The sequence below is a fragment of the Hemicordylus capensis genome, chromosome 17, assembly GCF_027244095.1.
Source record: "Hemicordylus capensis ecotype Gifberg chromosome 17, rHemCap1.1.pri, whole genome shotgun sequence".
NCBI classification, from domain to species: domain Eukaryota; kingdom Metazoa; phylum Chordata; class Lepidosauria; order Squamata; family Cordylidae; genus Hemicordylus; species Hemicordylus capensis.
Genome location: NC_069673.1, coordinates 6,166,847 through 6,189,170, shown reverse-complemented (window position 1 = coordinate 6,189,170; position 22,324 = coordinate 6,166,847). Strand labels below are relative to the sequence as shown.

At 47.2% G+C, this 22,324-nt stretch overlaps 2 protein-coding genes across 7 annotated transcripts in view; one reads left to right on the top strand and one right to left on the bottom strand.

Annotated features, from left to right (window-relative positions):
- The window catches only part of ASTN2 (astrotactin 2), a 582,654-nt gene extending 576,030 nt beyond the window's left edge, over window positions 1–6,624 (top strand). The window contains exons 23-25 of one of the 6 annotated variants that reach the window (XR_008312700.1): window positions 3,333–3,448; window positions 4,139–4,922; window positions 5,967–6,624. Coding sequence is in view for 4 of the 6 variants with exons in the window: in XM_053281796.1 (XP_053137771.1) it covers window positions 5,967–6,045 (79 nt within the window). In the remaining 2 variants the exon portion in view is untranslated. The other 5 variants (XM_053281797.1, XM_053281799.1, XM_053281798.1 and 2 more) reach the window with 5 other exon arrangements.
- Window positions 2,649–22,324, bottom strand: part of PAPPA (pappalysin 1) — a 195,709-nt gene continuing 176,033 nt past the window's right edge. The window contains exons 20-22 of the mRNA XM_053281794.1: window positions 17,513–17,584; window positions 11,660–11,758; window positions 2,649–2,778 (exon numbers count right to left, since the gene is read on the bottom strand). Coding sequence (XP_053137769.1) covers window positions 2,671–2,778; window positions 11,660–11,758; window positions 17,513–17,584 — 279 coding nt within the window. The 3' untranslated portion in view covers window positions 2,649–2,670. The remainder of the gene's footprint in view (window positions 2,779–11,659; window positions 11,759–17,512; window positions 17,585–22,324) is intronic.

Sequence of the window (22,324 nt, the reverse complement as noted above, 5' to 3'; positions counted from 1 at the left end):
AACACAAATGAAAAACTTCCATTGCTCTTAGCAAATATCTTTGGGGTAGGGGGAAGTCACCACACACAAAGAATACATCCAGAATATGAAGGGGAAGGCGGACACCTATTGGCTATGGTGAAGCACCAAGGAAAAGGAATCGGACAATGGACAAGACCCACCAGGAGGTTCTCCACCTGGAAATTCATTTCAGTGGAGTTCATGGAGGAGAACTTTCCAGGAGGAAACGGTGCCTTGTTTTCCTCACATTATTTCTAGGGAAATCAACACATATAATTAATTCTCTTCTTTGACTGGCAGAAATTAATGTTGCATTACCCACCCTCCAAAATAGATTACACTCTTCTTGTGCAGTTCTCGGTACCACCCAGCACTGTGCAAAGACTCTGTTCTTTCTTTGTCTACCCTGGTTTTCCCCCCAATGCACCACTTGCATCCATTGCAGCACAACACATTTCTGAATTTGAAAGAAAATCCCCCACACCCACCCACCCACCGCCGTACACACACACGCACACAAACTGAAAGACAAAAACAAAACACAGGTAAAACCTAGAACAAACCGACAGTTACAACCAAATGACACCAGAATGGAGGTAGCTGAGACCTGCTTCCAAATGACCCTCCGAGACTGGGACGACTCCTCTCAGCAGCTGCGTCAACAGGGGAAAGCCAAAACCAGGCCACCAACCTGAGTCTGTTGGGTAAGAGGAGGAAGGGGAAAGTGGTTAAGCTGTTGAAAAAAGCTCCCTCTTGCTTTTTAAGGGCCCCATTGCCTTTAGAGCTGAGGGTAGTGGCAGGAAGGGTGGTGAGAGACCCACAGGAGGCTTCTCAATGAACTTGAGTTGATGCTTAGGGCTTCCATAAAATAAGGTCTTCTCTAATAGCCTAGCACCAAGATATCTCTCTCTGTCGCTGGATAGCCAATGTGATGTTGTGGTTAGAGCTTCTAAAATAAGCCATCAACCATCTAAAATCGAGACCATCATTACAGGTTCCCCTTGTGATTAAGAAACCCGGGCTTCTGCGTGCAGGTTAAGGAGGTCCTATTCTAACTAGGATGTGTAGTATTGTTTGAGTGTGTTGGTTTTTTTAGTGATTTGGGAGGGGTTTCTTCTCGAGATGACCAATTTCAAGGGAAGCCACTTCTCTCATTCGAGCCACAAGAATGAGATGATCTCAAAGTAGGTGGGGTGGGGGTGGGGGTCGAGTGAGAGGGGAAAGGAGCCAACTCTACCAACAAGGGCTGTTCCCAACGGTGGCAACACGGAAGAGGCTCGGAGGGCCAGGGCAATAACAACGCAAGTCCCCTTCTCTGCCCATGCAATAATACTGATATGGTTTTTCCCCGCGCAGCTCGAGGGTCTGCAGCAATTTGCTTTTGTGTTCTGGGAAAGGCTCATTCTTGCTCTCCTTCTTGCCTCTCCCCCCCCACCATCCACATCAGATGACTTTCCATTTGAGGAAAGAGAGATCCTCTCAGTGCAGTGTACAAAAAATGGTAGGGAGGGAAGGAGATCCGCTAGACAAGTCTGATGACTGATGAGAGAAGTTGCACGTGTGTTTGTTTGTTTGTGTGTGCAGCTGGTGCATCATTGGCTTTGTTCATGGGCTGGTTGGTGACCTGTTTCCTTTGCCCCCAGTGCCCAGGAGGAAACCAGAGGAGGTTTGGAATGCAGGCAAAAGGTAAAGCGATTTAAGGCAGGCTGTTTGGTTGCTTGGAGGTTGTTGTCACCCTGTCCTGACACGGTAAAGAAATCAGTTGTATGAGACATAGCAGCAGCAGCAGGAGTAGCAGCAGCAGAATGGAGGTTTGGTTGACCTTCTTCTCTGTTCCCTGTGATGGTGCAGCGCACCTCTGGTTCTTGGCCCCAACGTAGCAGCTTCAGCCCCTTTGGCCCTCAGCAACAGAGGCAGGCTTATCTTGGGAAGCCTCTTCTTCTGAGCTAACCTGACGGGAAAAGTTGCTCCCCCACCCCAAGCCAAAGTTGCTCATTGGAAATCCCATCTGTGGGGAAACCACTTCTCCCGGCAAGCTTCGGGGCTGTTGGCATTCAGCACCAACAGAGGCTAGTCTTTTCTGAAAACAGTTTCGAGGCCCCAAGAGCAAAGATGTTGAGTTCCTTCTTCATCTGTGGCATGCTCTTCTTTCTTTCTCTCTCTCCCCTCCCACCCTCCCTCCCCTGTTCTCTCTATAAATATTAGGTATATATTTATATATGGCTTGTTTCTTGCCTTAATCTGGATACAAAAAAAGCAAAACATAACCCAAAGACATGAATCCAAAACAAAACCACATGTGGTTTGAATTAGGTGGATGCACAACTGCGTAACACATGCTTCAGTTTCTCCTGACACTTAGAAGTCCTCTTTGACTGCTTTTGGACTGTTTGCTGTTTCTTGGTCTGCTTCTTTTTGCTATGAAGATACATTTAATACAATAACCCCTTCTCCCGTCCCACCTCCCACTCCCAGTATTTCAGTTCTCCTCGGGCAAAGAAATTAAAGGCAGACTGGTTGGATTCTAAAGGTCCTTGGTGCAGAAACACCGTTGACTTTGAGCAGCTGAAATGTTTAAAAACGATACCGAAAGCGGGGAGGGGTGTGGCGATGTCTCTCTCCTCGCCTGCCTTTGGTGGTGGTTCCTTTTCTTTCCTCATCACTGTGCATTTATCCAAAGCTGAAGCCACGGAGCTCCCGTCGGCTGTTTTCTTGAGCGTTGGGATCACGACAAGCACAGTCTCCTTGCAGATCACAGGACATGGGGAAGGGAGTGACCTATGCAAAGAGAGCCCACAAAACAACAGGCATCAGATACTGATCCTTGGGTTCCCCAAAGCCTTGTGGAAGATTCCAGACTAGCAGAGAATGGGGCATTAAAGGGGCACTAGGGTGCACCTGGAACAGGTGCAAAGGCACATTGGTGTCTGCCTTATACTGAGTCAGACCATTGGTCCAGCTAGTATCACCATCGGCATCACCATGTCTACTCTGTCCAGCAGCTGCTCTCTGGGGTTTCAAACAAGGGTTTTCCCAGCCTTGTCTGAAGATGCCAGGGATTGACCCTTGGACCCTTTGAACGCCAAGCAGGTGCTCTATTGGATATGGGTGGCCACTGGGCACCAAAGGGCCTGCATTGTGTAGACCACTATGAATCATGCTCTGCTGTCATGGTGTTTTCCAGTATGGAATCACCAGGTGAGTTTTCAAGATGGTCAATGAGAGGCCATCTGTCTGAGATGTTCAGAGGTTTCAGGAGGACAGTAATGAAGTCAAGCCTCCTTGATTGCTTGCAATGGGATGTGAGCATGACTAATTTTCTTTGGATCCAGGTCAAGATGCAAAGCAGCAAGAGAAGCACTGGCACAGCATAAAAATACACTTTTGAATGCAGTGCTGTTGTAAGACCATCTTCTTATACAGTTCTTTCACAGACACAGAGTCAAAGGTACGTAAGATTAATTCTGCATATTTTCAATATTATTATTAAATAATAATAATTAATAAACAAACTTTATTTGTTGGCAACCCCATAACAAATTGTTCTCTGGGCAGCTCACAACACAACTAAGGATAGGATAGAACTAAGCATGAGATTTCCCTGAAATGCTGCCTTCATTTTTTCCTCTGGTTTGCTTTCTCCTGCACTTGTTTTCCTAATATTTTTTTTTCATTAGGAGAGTCTCTACTATTAATTTCAGAATTGAGCAAAGAGGGTTGTCATCTGCCCTCCACACAATATCGCCAACACACCTTGATGTGACTTAGAATTGAATTAGAACGATGGGATATTAGAGGTGGACTCTTAGAGGCCTTCTCATCCAATGCCTGGCTTGCAGGGGTTTGCTACACTTCAGCATCCCTGACAGATGGCCATCCAGCCTCTGTTTGGAAACTAGAGGAGGAGAGCTCGTCCCTGCATGAGACACTGTCTAAACGCTCTTACTGTTAAGCAGTTATTCTTGATGTCTTGCCTGAATCTGCTTCCTTGTCATTTCAACCTGCTGGTTCCAGTCCTGCATTTGGGAGCAGCAAAGAGTAAATCTGCCCAGTGCAGATTTGAGTGAAACTATTATTTCTCATCACCTGGACACTGTGATTCTGTCAATGCCTAATATTGCCTTTGCTTTTTCGGCAGCATTTTTTGGCATCTGATTCACAACCTTACATGATGAGTGCTTTTTTGCAGCTTTTTAATCTGCGCTCATGGTTACATCAGTAACTTGGTGAGGACTGGAGAAAGAAACAAGTCATCTGAGAGGATTGAACACTTTGGCAAACTTAATATGCTCCAATTCTGGAATTATTTTTTTAAAACTATCCCGGTTAAACTAGAATTTGGGAGAAGTGGGATTTGGGAAGAAGAATCAAGGAATGGAATAAGGAAAATACTTGCATCTCTTCTGGCACCGAACATGTGCAGAAAAGGTTTCTTTCCCCACTGTTTTGCATCAGTTGGTCATATCAGCAGAAATTAGAATTCTAGCTTAGCAAATAGCAACATAAAGGTCACCCTGGCAAGGCTGGCCATCTGCTCCACGATTTGAAAGCTGGATTTGTTATGTTTTATTTTACAATGTCTTATGCCCTGCTGTGGTTTTTGGTTTTACTTTATGCTCTTGTAATTGTAACAATTTTTAATTGTTCCAGCCAGTGGTGGAAGCAAATAGATTCTGAACTCAACAGAAGAGTTTTGAAGCCTAGATAACCAACCTTAATTTTTGTTCACTACAGTGGTGATGGTTACAACTTCTTCTATTGTATTTAATTTCTTTTCCTGTTATTGTCCCCATCACCCCCAGCTGGCAAAAGTCAAGATATGCTTAGGTGCTTTAGAGCAGAGCCACTTGTTCCCCATTCAGTGTGAAATTGTATGACTCTCGAGGGATCGGCACACCCTACGTTTTACACAAAGCAGGGAGGTAGGGGTGTGTGTGTGTGTGCGTGTATAAGCTTGAACGACCCGGACTGTTTCCTTTTGTGAAATGTTGGAGGGTAGGGTTGGGGCTTCACTTTGGAACACCTTGACTTCAAGCAGCTAGCTTCTGGCAAGGTTTAACTTAGCGAGCTTTTTCAGTAGAAACCAGCAAAAGCAGGAGCTGAAGTGACAGCCACAGCAGTCCTTTTACTGAAAGGAAGTTGATTTCAGTAGATTGCATCAGGCATGTACATAAAGGAAAGAGTAGGAACAAGATGGGGAAGGGGGGCGGGTGCTTTGGTGCCTGGAGTAAATTCCCAAGAGTCTTTCCCATCTGTGCAGCCAGAGCTAATGACCTAATTCCCTCTCCCTTTCTGAACGATGCCACAACCTGTTCAAATGTTTTCCACAAGCATAGTGTGCATTCATTCCCTGTTGACACAGTGGCTTCCTCCTTAGATGGCAATTAAAAGAAAACAAACTCCAGGCCATGGAGTCGGCCCCTCCTCTCTGTGTCTGCATATTCATCATGGGTGCTTCTGGGAATGTGCACCCCACAAACAGACCCACATGTTCCCATTGCTCTGCAGCCTCTTCCGTGTGTGTGTGTGTGTGCGCGCGCGCGTGTGTGTGTGTGCTTGCTTGCTTGCTTGCCTCCTTTACATTCAGCCATCTTTGATTTCCCAGTCAGCAGGCTGCCTCTTCCGGGGACTGTCAGGATCTGAAAACAGAGAATTCTCAGACCTGTTTGCCAGCGCTGGACAGCTCTGCTTTCAGATCTGAAAATCCATCAGATTATTTCAGATGGTGCCGTGAGGGAAATCACTCTTCTAATACTGATCAGACAAAGAACATATTCTTAGATTGGAGCTACAATGTCTGTGAGGGCCAGCTCCCATATTCCTCCACAGGAGGGATAGTTTTTGATTTCTTTCATGAATTGAGCAGGATACTAGCCTTAGGCAACTCCTGCTCAGAACTTTTCCCTTTGAAATCTATGCAGAGTTTCCATTCCAGTGTCCTGTCTCCCATGCTTATTCCCCTACAGAAAGCATTCCAGAAGTCCTCCCACAGAGGAAAAAGTTACAGCGAGAGAAGCTCCGAGAGTCAAGATTCAAAGTGTCTAGGAATGAGGGTTTACGCCAGCAAATTGACATTTGAAACACATTTCAGGGTTGGTGATGCGTCAGATCTTTCTGCCTCCCTCGCCACTCCAGCTATTGGCTGTGCTGCAAATGGCTCTGAAGTTGCACTTGCAAAAAAGGTAGTTCAAACACTGGTGTGGAGTTGGCAACAGAATTCTTGCAACAGAAACAAATCGCTTTTGCACACTTTTCTGAAAAACATAATGAGGTGCCCCAGAATGTGTGCTGTTGTTCACTTTCCTTTCCAAGGCAAGCACCTGGGGCAAGGCACAGCCAAAAGGCTGACAACTGAAATGGCCTTTTTGTGGGGGTTTTGCCATTGGTATTACACCATTGGTGTAATACCAATTGTTGTATTGTATTTATCTTGTATTGTTTTTATATTCTGTTTTCTGTTGTATTGTTTTTACCCCTGTTTTATATGTTTTTAGCTTGATGTTTTTATTGCTTTTTATTGTATGTTTTAATTTTTGTAAACCGCCTTGGGGTTTTCTTTTAACGAAAGGCGGTATAGAAATGTAAAAATAAATAAATTAAAAAAATTGGTATTCTTTTCCAGAATGCTTTGATGCCCTGTGGATTTTTCATAACTGGCTTGCTAAAAGGACAGGAGGCAAGAGGTTCTCCTCCCCGCTAGCACAGGGGCAACTTGGTGCAATTGAGTGGGCCAGGCTCAGGCGGAAGCAAAACACCTCTGGCGTCAACAGAGATCCGCCTTTTTGCTCTTAAAATGAGCTCACTATTCTGTGATTCACAGGCAGATTGTAAGGGGAGATAGTTCTCTGGTGGTAGAGCCTCTTGACAAGAGTGAGCGAGTGAGCTCAGGTGAGCAACAGAATTCCATTTTGTTCTTCTTCACACAACCACTTAGCCAAAAGTATACCAGGAGGGTTTTTTGGAAAGAGCTTAATGGGGGAAATGTGATTAATGTTGGAACAGAGCTTTGCTGAGTCAGACCATAGATCTGCCTTGCCTCTCCTCAGCTGTTTGAAGTTGAGGAGCCAGGCTAGGCAAAACATGGCTTTGAGACCGAGAAGGAAGTATGTTTGGACTTTTTTTTTTTGTCTCCCGAATTTTAAAACTGGCTGGAGGTGCTGGTGGCAGAAACACCCATGAGGTAAGATAATGCAGACTTATTTGCTCAAACAACTAGAGAATATACCACACTGTGCTAGATTTCACAAAGCTACACCAACTGTATTCTGGGAGGTTTGAAATACACTGGGCTACACGTGGTACAATCACATCCCTCGCCTTGGAGCTGTCTTCCACCGATGAGACACCATCGGGAAGGTAAGGGTTGTTGTCATTGCCCACTGTGGATATTGTCTGCTTTGAAGGGCTGTTCCAGATAGGGAAACCCAGGAAGATGCACTTCCCGCACGCAGGTACAGTATGCCTGGGAGCCATGGGGAAATGCATCAATTTTCACAAGATGCATTTCCCCACATGGGGGAAGTGCATCCTCCTGGATGTTCTCTCTCTGGAACAGCTCTTCAAGACAGATGACTCCTATGGTAGACAGTGAGGACAACCCTTACCTTCAAGGTGGTGTCTCCTCCACAGAACATGAGTCCGAATCCTGCTTAAGCGAGGGTTCCACAGTGTATCCTGGTGTATTTCAAATATACCAGAATTCAGTGGAATTCCTGCTGCGTGGGAGATGGACACACTTGAGCAACATAGCTTCAGTTCAAAGAACCCATCTTGCTGCTCTTGAAACATGCTAACCATTTTCTGAAACATGCACCAACTGAAAGACGTGGCCACACACAAAACCATCCCAGATTCTTCCTATATCCCAGTGCAAGTATGTTCACCAAAATGCTTACTAACCATCCACACTAAATCCAGCAGAATGAAGTACCTGCCACATGTAGAAGCAGAGGCTTCATTTTGCATAGATTACATAGGAAAGTTCAATAAATGAAATATATGTAATGCAATTTTTTATTAATGTGTTTCCAAAAAGAAATAACAATATGAAAGGACAAAGGATGATTACAGAAACTTCTTAAAAAGTGATGCTCCACTCATTCAAAGTATCTATATATAGAAATCTCCTGGGTGTGCTGTAGACTGTGCGTCCTGGAGCCCAGCTGATTGGCTGAGGAGAGGCCAGGAGGCAGTGGTGCCCAGTCGCCGAGGCAGTGCCCGGTCACCTATCAAACTATTGGACTTCCGGAGTATTGAACCTTTGATCTTTCAAAATATTGAACTTTTGAACTATTGAACTTCCGAATTATTGAACCATTGAACCTTTGAAGGTTCAATGGGTCAAAGGGTGGATGGGTCAAAGGGTGGATGGGTCAAAGGGTGGGTGGGTCAAAGGTTCGAACCTTCGAACTATGAAAATTCAAACTATAGAACTTTTGAACCTTTCGAACACTATTGAACCTTCAAACTAATAATTTTATTTATTTATTTATTTGATTTCTACACCGCCCCTTCCAAAAATGGCTCAAGGTGGTTTACACAGAGAAATAATAAATAGATAAGATGGATCCCTGTCCCCAAAGGCTCATAGTCTAAAAAGAAACGCAAGATAGACACCAGCAACAGTCACTGGAGGGATGCTGTGCTGGGGGTGGATAGGGCCAGTTGCTCTCCCCCTGCTAAATAAAGAGAATCACCACGTTAAAAGGTGCCTCCTTGCCAAGTTAGCAGGGGTTAGCACTTGGTCGTTGGAGGCCAGGTGGGAGGGAAATGGGTAGTGGGAATTCCCTGTTTAGCGCCTGGGAGAGTAACGGTGGCGGCCTGTGAGGTAAAAATGCTCAGGGGGGCGGGGGGGGAGGAGGTCGGGCAAGAGAGAGTGGGGCAGGAGGGAGGGGAAAACAGCCAGCCCCAAAGAGCGCACTGATGCTCTGTGTGGGTTGGCTAGTGTGCATTTAAGATACAATGATATATTAATTGCAAGGACCAAAAAAGCACTAACCCGAGACTCCTCTGCTGTTTTTCAACTACAACTGTACAGTAAATTGCCGCTGAGAGTTGTAATCCAGCTGGAGAGTCTCATGTTGGCCACCATGCTCCAAGCAACCTTCCCCAACTCAAATGGGGAAAGCTTTGCAAGGGCAAGCTGAGAAACTTTGAATGCTCCAGGACTGTGGCCACAATGTACTCATTTCTGAGAAAACCCCTTCCCTGGGATGCCCAGATGACCTAGCAATCAAAACTCCTAAAACAAAATCACACATTGCAGGAGAAACCAACACAGCAACTATACTGAAAGGAAAACAGTGAACCCAAGATTAAAAAGTGTCAAGGCCTTATTTGAGGAGCTGATTAGCAAGCAGTATGCTTGGAAAAAAAGCTCTTGGGCAGGAGGATGACCCAAAAGCTTTAAGTACAACAGCTGCTGGGACTACTGAGCCTAAGAAAAAGATTGCAGGAAGAGGAAATGTGGACAAGCATGGTAAACCGATAGGTGTCTAGCCTTGACCTCGTAAGGGCATTCTACAGATTCTTAAAGTAGTTTAGGATTATTTCACACCATCACAACTCCCTAAGAAGTTTACATTTTGAGGTATACGTGATACCTTGCTTCCAGGGCAGTGTCCCAACCTGAATCCAGGACTCCGATCCAAGTCTTTGCAGGACAGAGACTCGGAAGCAACGCTTCTGTTCGCCTGCAAGGCGTCTTGGTCGGCCTGCCCTCCCTTTCCTCCTTATACAGTAATATCAGCAGTTAGAACAGCTGCGGCTGCCCGGCCTCTTTCCAGATGTGACTGCATTGCAACAATGGCAGGGGTGAAAAATTACAACTCGAGATGCAGTGCTTGTAAAAGCAAAGGTCGAAAAGGCACTTGTCCTGGCACCCACTGCGCCAGCCCAAAGACAGAGTGGAACACCCGGTGCGGGGAAGCCACTCCATGCTGCCATGCCGAAAACCCAAACAAAACCCGAAGCCTTCCGCTGGAATTTGCATCAGCTCGATTCCCTCCGTCTCCCCTTTCCACAGTCTGGTTTTCAAACCCAAGCTTAGTTTCCAAGTCGCTGGCAAAACTGCACTGGAAAGAGATGGTATTGTTTATGGAGAGGACACCCCCTTCCCACTACTACGTGCTCTCTGTTCATTGTGTCTCCTCCCCTCCCCCCACCCCGGCTTGGAATATTTTTAACATTCCAGTCATAAAACCTCTCCAAGGGGGAGCATATTTGAGAAACTATTACAAGAATCTGTTTTCCAGTCAAGGGTCTCAGACAGGAAAAGATCGAACAGCACTGGGCCCCTCACTCCAGCATCAGAACTCCAACAGGTACCTGAAACTGCCTTGAAGCTACCGAGCAATATATTCTGAAAACATTAAACAGTATGACTCTCTTGTGTTGAATGCTGAGCGTCTTGGAGGCAAGCAGAATTCAGCTAAAAGTGTCCCATTTCAGCATCTGTTAAAATGCCATTAATGCTAATCTTTGACGGCTCTGTTTCAACTGGGAAGGAGTGTTTAAAGAGCAAAGATTAACCTTTAAGAAGGGTTATTTGAACCCATGGTTTACCAACTGGGGTCAGGTGCAAAATGAAACTGGGAGGGGAACCAGCTTGGAAATGGGGCTCAGGGGCAGGAGACTGTTATCTCCAGCACCCCATGAATGTCCATGAACTCACCGGGATGATGTGCATACTGTATACCAATACACAACTCTGAGTTACAACAGCTCAGGGATTCTAAGGCAAACCTCTCAGACTGGCTGCCAGACCTGCACAAAGACCTGGTCAAAGTCAAGCTGCCAATTAATGTTGAGATCTTCCTGTTCCAGATAAGGAACCCTGAGAGGCAGAGGCAGGTGGCTAGCACTAGGTCAGCCGCAGCAGAGAAAAGATCCTTTTAACAACCACCACCCAAACCTGTGTGTTTAAGCTGTTGTGTCGAGGACTTTCCATGTTAACTACTACGAGGGCAAACCACATACTAGAAGTTCCTCTTGTTTGGGAAGCAGGCTTTTTTGTTTGTTTTTTTGGTCTTGGATCAACAACAACAGTGCAAATGAAAGCACCAAATGAAACCCAACCCAAGCAAAATCAAGCGATAGCAACTTGCCAAACAGCTCAAGACACTCAGCAAGCTGTAAGCCCCTATAAGTGCTCCATTTATTATCCTTTCTACTTCAAAGTTGGCATGGCTTATCCTCAAAACCCACCTCTCCTAGACTGCCAGGTTTGAAAATCAAGCCAATGAGCCATTTTCTAGTTATAAGCCAGAGGTTTCTAGCTATAAGTTCAACAAGTTGAGTGAAAGTTTTAAAGCGGTTTCTGCACACTCCAACTTCACAATCCATTTTCTTGCAATTCTTACACAACTGTTAAGCTAGGTTAAAATATGATGCCCATATTACTCTGTGTGTGTGTGTGTGTGTGTGTGTGTGTGTGTGTGTGTGTGTGTGTTGAGACCAAAAGAGAGGGTTGGCTAAGGCCACCTGGTAGATTCTTAGCAACCAAGATTCAAATTGTGAGATACAAAATGCTCATTTTACAAACCCATAACACCCATTCCTGTAGAGATCTCCTCACCAAGCCACAACGGACATGGAAATCAAGTGGCAAGGAGTCCCCAGCCAGGTGGGTTGCACTAGAACTGGAGGGACACCAGCCTACCTTTTTAGTCTTGACTGTGGATACACAGCAGTCACCTCCATCGTAGTTGCAAAATGCCCGGTTGTTGCTAGAGTCACAGTAGTTGTCTCCCTTGAAAGGCTGGAAGAAACCATGAGGACAAAGGGGGTGAGAGGAAAGTTTTTAGACCCCTAACATACATTTTCTTTCCCTGTCCTGTGGCTTGGAAAGTAGCTGGAAAGCAGACACCAACAGACACCAGATATCAACCAGAAGGAACATAGGAAGCTGCCATATACGGAGTCAGACCCTTGGTCCATCTAGCTCAGTATTGTCTTCACAGACCAGCAGCGGCTTCTCCAAGGTTGCAGGCAGGAGTCTCTCTCAACCCTATCTTGGAGATGCTGCCAAGGAGGGAACTTGGAGCCTAGATGCTCTTCTCAGAGCAGCTCCATCCCCAAAGGGGAATATCTTATAGTGCTCACACATCAAGTCTCCCATTCATATGCAACCAGGGCAGATCCTGCTTAGCTAAGGGGACAAGTCATGCTTGCTACCACAAGACCAGCTCTCCTCCCTGCTCTCAGGTTTCTACATCTCCTCCAACATTAACAAAGCCCCTCATTGCATGCACGACCCTGCAAACCCAAGGAAAAAAGGGTCCAAGAGATGTTCTCTCCCCCACCTCACCCTGCCCCCAATTCAGGTTCCAATTTTTATTGGTTTTTACAATATCTTAACAATCCCATTACATCTAATTAAGTAAATATTGACTTCCCACTCACCAATCTGCGCGATTCATTAACTATACAGGTCAACCATTGCTATAGTAATTCAAAACATATATCCTACACATTGCAAACTCGATTTTACTCTACCCAACCTGCTATTATTACTAAATTTCAAACCCTGCTGAAAGGTCCATATTAGAAAAATAGTTCTTTAAGTATAGTAAAAATGGTTTCCAATCTTCTTTAAAACATTCCAAGTTTTCATCCCTTATCAGTACTGTAAGTTTCAGGTTCACCCATTACAACACATTGGCAATGGATTTAGGACAGACAGAAGGACAATGACTTCTTTGCACATGGAACTCACTGCCACAGGATGTTGTGATGGACACTGGCTTAGATGGCTTTAAAAGAGGAATAGACAAATTTGTGGAAAAGGAGATCGCTGGCTATTAATCATGACAGCTATATGACACCTGCGTGTAGAAGATGTATAGGGGGTTAGGGGAATGATAGCAGAGGAGGGCGATTACCTTCCATCCTGAAATCCTAGAAAGCATCTGGCCGGTGACTGCAAGATGCTGGACCTTTTGATCCAGCAGGGCTCTCCTTTATCTTATTCAGCATGGGACATCTCATAACATAAAGTAGTTTGCCTAACAAAAGGTATCATTCCACTCTCGGCCAGAACTCAGAGCAGAACTCAGACCATTCCACCCATTACATTCCACCAAATGTAAATGTAAGTGCTATCTCTAGGTGGTTCTCCTTTCTTCAAAGGAAACTGAGCCACTGGTCCTCATGAAGCAGCCACAGAGCAAAATCTGGAGCCAGCTAATCTCCCATTGTCAGTTACACACACTGCAGACAAGTTCTCGGTCTCTGGTTAAAAGGCTCGGCAGGGGACTCTGCTGATGATATTCTGCCATTTCCATTGTGTGGCCACTGGGGCCTTCTCCTGCCTCCTCGTTTGCTATCGCTTCCTAAATGGAGACACGTGGGCCTTTCCCAGAAGACACTGAGAAGGGATCCGGGAGCGAAAAGTCCCTGCGGTTCCATTCCCAGCTTGTATCCCAACTGCATGGCTCGATTTAAAACAATAAGAATACAAATAAAGCCATTAGGCCATCTGAAGAATGAGGCTCTTGGCTTGCTTTCCTTTCGAAAGAGCTCGTAAATCTTTCAGGGGGACCCAGCGAAACACTCTAGGCCCTCTACGCTTTTTTGGCTTTCTTTGAAAGTAAAATTGCTGTTACTGCTTTATCTGAGTAGAAACGCTCCCCTGCAAATTGGGAGATGGTCTCTGCTAGTGCGCCATAACCAGAGAGGTTCGCTGCTGGCTTGTTCAGGGGGAGGAGGGAGAACAGTGGGTTATATCTCCTAAGACTGCTGTGGTGAAAATAGGAACAGGCTTGTGCTCTCAGAACACCCCCTATTCTTAAGGCCCACTGACCAGCCCCCGCAATGCTTCCGACATTTTCAAAAATGACACAGAGGAGGGAGTGGGGGGGGAGAGACAGCTGACAACTCAGAAGAGGGAATCATGATTCGGTCTTATCTGGACAGGCTTGAACACTGGCCCAACGCCAATGAGAAGAAGTTCAATGGAGACCAATGTAAAATGTCTCTTACCTGCATTCCAGTAAGAAAGAAAAAAACAGATGCAGAAGGACAGCCGTGGCTAGGGAGCACAAGGGCCCTAAGCGTCTTCGTGGACACGTCGCACATAAGCCACGAGTGTGCTGTGCACCTGCTAAAAATGCAACGGCAGCCTCAGACCGCATTAACAGAAGGTGTGTCACGCTCACCGGGAATCAGCCCACTCTGATCTGCCCTGGTCAGAGCTCACCGGGAATGCTTTGCCCAGTTCTGGGCCCTGCATTTTAAGGAGGCCATGGCTAAACTGGAGCTGACCCATAGGAGGGCCACAAAGATGGCCAGGGGCCTGGAAACTGGCCCATGGGGCGCTGGGTGGTTTAGCCTGGAGAAGGTGCCAACGGGGAGATGTGATGGCAGTCTTCCCCTCTCTAAAGCTTGGCGACACAGAAGAGGGAGTCGCCTCGTTCCCCGTTGCTCTAAAGAGCAGGACTAGCATGGAGGGGTTGAAATGACAAAGCAGCAGCCTAAAGGTGAGGAAGCATGGGCTTCCTGCAGAAGCTGTTGGAGAGTGAGACTGTTGCCTCGTGTAGTGGTGGGTTCTCCTTTTCTGGAGCTTTGCAGGTAGAGGCCTGACAGCCGTCTGCCAGAGATGCTGCAGCAGTTTCCTGCACTGAGCAAGGGGCTGGACTAGATGGCCTCCAGGGTACCTCCCCATCCTAACATTCTCACAAAACCTCACACCAATTAGGGGAGCAAACGTAGCAGCCCTGCTGAAAACACCTCTTGATTAAACCTTGCAACAGTACAATGCAGGCGATGAGACAATGGCTTAGGCCAAAAGAGACACCCCCTGTGTGCATTGCACGCACACACACACACACACAAACGTCATGTGTGAGTGAGGTCATCTCAAGGAGATGAGTTAAGTGCCAAGTGTCAACAGTGCTATTAATGGAGCCATGAGGCCACTTCTAATCCCAGTCTTCAGGAACCTTCGTTCTTGTCCCGCCCACCCCCTTTGGCATGGCCAGTGTGCCATGTGCACGGAAGCCTCCAGTGAAACCCATTCTTCTGGGTGAGCTTTTTGAAATTGGGAACAGTGTGGAATGCACGAGGCAAGTGCAGTCTGGAAGCTGTGGGATAAGAAAGGGCGAGAACCAAAGAGCTGAGCCATGTGTCCATTGAAACATGCAAGGGTTTCTTTTGTAAACTACTGGACACCACCCACTGGGAACATCTCCAGGTCAATGAATCGGATGTGCCCAGGCGAGATCAGATCCATTCAGACCAAAGGGTGGGGAAACTACCTACATTCACACTACGGTAGAATTTTAGAGCTGGAGAGGACTTGGGAGGTTTTCTCACCCAGCCTCCGGCTCCGTACAGGAATCTGCCATTACAGCATCCCTGAGAGATGGCCCTCCTGCCTCTGTTTGGAAACCTCCAGCGAAGGAGAGCCCCCCCCCAACCACTGCATGAGGGAGACTGTTCCGCTGATTAACACCTCTTCCAGTCAAGCCTGGCTCTGCCCACATCAGGAGCTATACATTGTGGCTAGGACTGATGGGAGTTGTAGTTCAGCAACAGCTGGAAAGCCAAGGTCCTCTACTCCTGTCTAGTGTTACAGGAAACTGAGAAGTTGTTCACATCCTCCACCCTGTACACAAGCTCATAAATCTCTTAACGTCTCCCCTGATTGTCCTTTTTCTTCTAAACAAAAATGCATGGCACACTTCAGACTGTCCTCTCCTTGTCTCCATGTCTGTTCGCAGCCTTCGGAATGAAAGCTGATAGGCCACGAGATGCTGAATTTTGAACCATCCATGCGGGGAAAGAGCCCTGCCTGGGGAATGCTCTGTGGCTAATGTCGGTCTTCCTGGGTCTCTATGACCAGGAGTCACTCGCAGTGATGCTACCTGCCCTGAAAGACAACAGGGTGCTGACACAAGGGAGAGATCAAATTCTGCCGTTATGCTCTCAGAAGAACCTGCCAACTCAGGAGTCCCTTCCTGGGAAATGCAAAAAGCAAAATCCTAACAGGAAAGATGCATCAGCATCAATCTAGGCAATGTCAGCCTCCTGATCCTTGGGAACGTCACCAAGGCTGCACCCCAGTCATGCAGGTGATCTGTTTGCTTGCCTTTCAAAAGCACTGGCCGTAGAGATATTCTGGATGGCGGGACCAGGAGCTGGATCGGGAAGGAGGACATCAGAAACCTAGACTGGATGATGCTCAAACGACACATGCTAGATAATCAGGAGAATTTGAAACGCCGACTAATCTTTGATGGCAGGACTAGAGCCAGTGGGTTGAAATGACAAGGAAGCAGATTTAGACTAGCCATTAGGAAGAATTTCTTAACAGTGCTGCAGGACAATGAAACATCCTCGTGTGAGCTCTCCTTTGCTGGAGGTGTCCAGACGGAGGCTGGAGAGCCATCTGTTAGGAATGCTGTAGCAGTTTCCTGTCCTGGGCATGGGGGTGGATTAGAAAACTAGCTCTAAAATGTCTTGACTCTATCGGATCTGGGATGCAAGGAAATCAAGAGGGCCTTTCTGAGGACCCCAGACAGCAACTGACCAAACGTCATAGGGCCGATGACTCCCATTAGGCCTGAGCCCAGCTGAGCCTGGGCACAGAAAGAGCTCTTGGGCAAAGAGATTCCTGGGCATCTGACAGCTTGATAGCAAAGGCAATAGAGTCAGGGACCCTGGAGAACGATGGTTTCCCCTGGCTCCCTTGTGCACGGGACACTACTATGACAGTGCTCTAGACACCAGGGTGGGAGGGAGGCCGTAGACAGAGGCCTCCAGTGAGACTTTCCCATGGCCACTGCTGTTGATTCACCAGCACCAGGTAAATTTGGGTGAAGGGAAGGGGCAGAAGGACAATATTTGTGCCAGTTGGGGGGGGCACCTATTCGTTTGGATATACATGCGCAATTCCTAAGGTGGTAGGCCAAAGGCCCATCTAGTCCAGCATCCAGCTTCTGGGAAGTCTGCAAGCGGGGGGAAAGGGGGCAGTCACTCCCTCCCATTGGTGTCCCCCTAACACTTGGTGTTCAGGGGCATGCCCCCCTGATGGCAGTAAGCAGCTACCAAGGCTAGTAGCCATTGATAGCACTACCTTCCATTAATTTGTTGAATCCCCTTTTAAGACCATCTTCGATTGGTGGCCATCAGCACATCCAGTGGCAAAAAATCCCATATTTTACACGTGTCAGGAAGTACTTGCTTTTGTCCGTCCCGAATCTCCGAGCACTTTGCTTCAACAGAGGACCCCAAATTCAACTATTATGAGAGAGGGAGACAAACTTCTCTCTATCCACCTGATGTACGCTGCTAGTGATTTTATACACCTCTACCATGTTTCTCCTTGCCATCACCTTTCTTCTCCTGAGGGTATTCAACAATATTCAGGACAAGGCTTATGTGCCTGTCTAGGAGAGGGGATGTTAGCAGACCCACCACCTCTCCCATCTGCAGCACTCCCATATGACAAGCGCTCAGTCCAAAGAGCCCCCTCCCCAATGCAAGGGATCAAGTTAGCTTGTGAACAGCTCACCTCACAGCCTTTGATGCAGTGAATCAGTGCAGGATTCGGGTACCACTTCAGTTCGGCCGTGCAGACAACGTTCTGGAAGGAAAGACGGAAGACATCAGCTAACAAAACTAGTTCATTGGGCTGAATGTGTCCTCACACCAGCACGCATGCGTGTGCACACACACACACACAACTCCTTGTCCTGCACCCTAGAAATCAAGTTTTGTTCCTAATACATCAGGAGCTGGCTTCCCTCCAAGGATTTACAAGAAGTGCTGGACCCAAGACTTGCAATAACAAAAAGCATGAGATGATTAAAATAATATTTAAGGTTCCCTCCAAGCGTCGTGTTTAATATTTCACTCGTGACAGGGAGGGCAGCTTCTGCTGTGGAAAATTGGGGCGGGCGGGTAGAGAGAAGTTGGGTGATGGCCTTCAGGGGGTTTCCTCATTGCTTCAAGGACACAGCTCCCATATGGCTGGGCCGTCTTACCCATAACAACCAGGGACCTGGCCAAGACATCTGTTTGTTCTCTCTACCTATCACAAATCTCTGCCTATGCGATACATACACATGTGCGCACACACTCACACAAAGTCACACAGACTGAGAGAGTAAATTAAACCACTTGTTCGCTTATAGGATATTTTCCACCTAGAATTATAAACAACAGTTTTTCTGATTTCTATTAAGGGGGGGGGGTTCATTACTGGAGGAGTTCCTGCAGAATTCTATGGGATGTTACGGAGAAAGACATGAAAGCTAATGAGAGGATTTCTTCTTTTGCCATTCCCGCTGGGGAAACTGTTTACTGAGCCCAGCTAAAGGCTCTGTGAAGGTCGCAAGCTTGTGCATCGGGTTTGACAAAGAGCAGGGCTGCCACATCTTTCCACATGCTTGCCTAGAGCCTTCTGTGTGCACCACAAATGAGAGAGCATTTCTATTTCTGCACTGGACTGCTGTAAGTCCCGGTGGCCAAAAGCAATGGATGTGGATTGCTGTGCAAGTTCAAAAGTAAAGAAGAAGAATGCAAATGAATAAATACGTGACCAGACGTTAACAGCCCCTGTTGAGGGTTTGCTGGTGCAAATGCCCACCTGATCGGACCAGTTTGGCATGGCACCCAGTATGGAGGTGGCTTCCCAATGCTTCAAGGGTCCATCAATGCCAGTGTCGTCTACATTGGCAGGAGTCAATTCCCAGCCTTACTTGGAGCCTTAGATGCTCTTCCACTGAGCTCGGGCCCCGTCCACCAAAGGGGATATCCTATAGCACTTTGTATGTAGTCCCCCATCCAAATACAAACCAAGACAGATCTTGCTAAGCAAAGGGGACCATTCACGTCCGCCACCACAAAACCAGTTCTCTTCCCCCATTTGCCATGCACTGAGGCGGAGCCTGGAAATTTCAACTTGTGGAACGCACATTCTGTCCCTCCAGAAAATTACAAACAAGCCATGGGTAGATCTCGCACAACAATGACCGGTGGGAGTTCTCCCTGGTGTCAAGCTGAGCGCCTTCCACTGACTACTGTTCCCTCACGTCAACAGATCGCTTTCCTCCTCTCTCATCCAAACCCTGGCTTGTACTTCCAGAAGCGGCCATGCCTCCTTCCACACAGAGGCAGGGAGCCATTTCATTAAGCCATCTCGCTGAGGCACAACAGCGGCCTTCTGTGCTCCGACGCGTGTCTTGTTTTCCTTCTCGAAAGAGGCAGGCGGGTGTAGCACACATGTGCGCACACTGCACGGAGCGACTGCCCGTCTCCCCTGCTAATGCGAGGGCTAATTCAATCCATCTGCAGGGGAACCTCTGCATGTTTTTACAGTTTCTGTCATCTGAGGCTTACCTGGCATGTGCGAGAAAAAGGACTTTTATACTATCTTGCAGAGGGCTGTTTATCTTTCCGATGTGCTCGGATTTTCCACTCTTACTCAGGGCCCGGTTGTTCCACCTGTCTCACAACAGGGCTGGTCTGTGTGAAATGGAAGTGGGTAAAAACTGGACGGGGGCAGCGGGGAGGCCCAGGCTGCCCGTCCCCAAAGCAAGGGAGGCCGCCAGAGGCAGGGCCCCCCCCCCAACACTGTCAGATGTGTTCCCCGTGCGTTTCTGACAGCCCTCTGGAAACGGCAAGGCCCGCACTGACCCTAGCAGGAAGGCAACTTCAGTTTGCTTTTATTTGCTGCAGGTCAGGATGGTGGGAAACAGAATAGCAAAGCTTTTTCAAAATATATACTTGGAAATAAACAAGACAGGCTAACCTAGAGGGAGACTAAGAGGGAGAAAATAAAAGAATTCGTGTCTTTTTAACCCTCGGCATGCAGACCACCCCAAAAAAGTTGGTATGGGGAGAAGGCGGCAGCCCTGGAGCAAATTGGGCCTAGTAATCTGCATCTCCAGTGACTGCCACTTTTAAAGGTATTCAAAAAGGAGATCATTCTCATTCTGCTCTGCTGTTTACTACTCCCAACTCATATGAACGTAGGAAGCTGCCATATACTGAGTCAGACCATTGGTCTGCCTAGCTCAGTATTGTCTTCACAGCCTGGCAGCAGCTTCTCCAAGGTTGCAGGCAGGAATCTCTCTCAGCCCTGCCTTGGAGATGCTGCCAGGGAGGGAACTTGGAACCTTCTGCTCTTCCCAAAGCAGCTCCATCCCCTGACGGGAATCTCTTAGTGCTCACATGTCTAGTCTCCCATCCCTATGCAACCAGGGCAGACCCTGCTTAGCTAAGGGGACAAGTCATGCTTGCTCCCACAAGACCAGCTCTCCTCTGGATCCCATTGGCTCCTTCCCCATGGCTGCATCCCCATGGCTCCTCCAGGACACTTGGAGTTACCAACAGTCTCAAAGACTACATTTCTCACCCTTTTAGTGTACTTGAGGCATGGACCACCTGCCTAATTGGTCTCTGTCGTGTAATCTGCACACAGAGATTTGTAAATCTTGATTTGTGCTGTAGACAAGTAGATAAACCACAGTTTTTCCTTGAATCTTATGGCAGCTTTTAAAAAAACAAAAAACAAAAAACTGTAAGAATGACTGAAGCTGAAGGGTTTGTGGGAGGCAGAGAAGGAGTAGTTGATTCTTTCCTTCTTCTGTCCAAATTAGCATTACATTCTCTGCATTCAAATTCCCTGACCTGTGCCATGTGAAACAAGGATGGCCTAGTCATCAAGGAGTCCAGATAGTTCAAAACAACAGAGCCATGATGTCATAAGCACATGAAAAGAGTTCTACTGGGCCAGACCAGTGTCCATTTGAACCAGAATCCTGTTTCCAAACATGACTAGCCCAAACCATCCAGGATGTGCACAGGTAGGCTATGAAGCAACAGCCCCTCAGTTGTTTCCCTCTTCTCACAACTGATATTCAGAGTTAAATTGCCTCTGAATATGAAGGTTCCATTTCAGCCATCATGGCTGTCGCCTCTCTGATTAGTCCAGTCCATTAATTAGTCCAAGCCAGTGGCCACACAACATCTTTAGTCAGTTAAGTCCACAAATTAATTGGATGAGGAAGTGCTTACTTTTGTTTGCCCTGAACCCGTCTGTCTGTCTGTCTCTCTCTCTCTTTCTTGGAGGTGAAGAAAGAACCATAGAACAGATAAATCTGATTTATATTGAGTCGGGCCATTGGTCCATCAAGCTCAGTATTGTCTACACTGACTGGCAACAGCTCTCCAAAGTTTCAAGTGGGAGATTCTTCCAGCCCTTCCTAGAGATGCTGCCAGGGACTGAACCTGGGACCTTCTGCACGCAGAGCAGATGCTGTATCACTGAGCTAAGGATCGCTTAAGGGAAATATCTTACAGCAGATAGTGCTCACATGTAGTTGCCCATCCAAATGCAAACCAAACCAACCCTGCTTAGCAAAGGGGACCATTCATGCCCTCTACTGCAAGACTAGCTCTCATCCTCCACAACAGAGGCACCACCTCCATTGTTTCATTTCTATACCACCTTTCATCCTCGGACCCCCCCCAGGGGAGTGTACCACAGTCCAAAAAGATCACAGCTTTAAAAACATACAGTTCTGTTCTTTTCTTTTTTTTAAGCAGCAAATGTGTAAACAACCCAAGGCAGCCAGTCATCACATACCATTTAAAAGGCCAAATGCACAGACAAATATAGCCATCTTCACCCAAGAGCTAGAATGGGAGAGAGTTCCACAATCTGTCACCAAGAAGGCCTGCCCCACATGTAAGCGCAACAAGCCCTCCCGAGTGTCAGCACGTGAAGCACAGCCCAACTGGGAGATCTCGTCAGGGGGACAAATTCAGCTGGGCCGTTCCTGAGACATCTGGACTCAAGCCATCAACAACAAAACCTTTGCTCTGCAGCCAAGGAAGTCCACGTGGGATAGGCCAAAGGAGCAACAGCAGATTCGAGACGGACTGGTTTATCGTGGCTCAAGTCCTTGAGATCCTCTTCATTACAGGATTATGTCAAGGTGTCTGCAGAAAGGTTGGCAATGTTTCTTTAGGACAGGCACTCCCACCCACGCCCACCCTAACCAGCAGAGTATTACAAGTGAGAGGCAGGTGTGTTTATATGAAGCTTCTCAAGACGATGACTTGAATTGTCAGCTCCCACTCCAAGATTAAATACGGTTTTGGACATCCGCACTCTCATCCCCAATTAGGTACACACACAGCCCAGATTTAAATCACATTTGTCTCCAGCTGAACAGGGCTTTCTGCATTTCACGCCAATTTCTGAGAGTGCAGAAAGCACCCTTCCATTTCTGACAATTTCCAGTGCAGAATGCAAACATATTCAGCGTGGCAGTGCTGTTCATCTCTGGGCCATTTCCCTCCTCCTCTGCCCTCA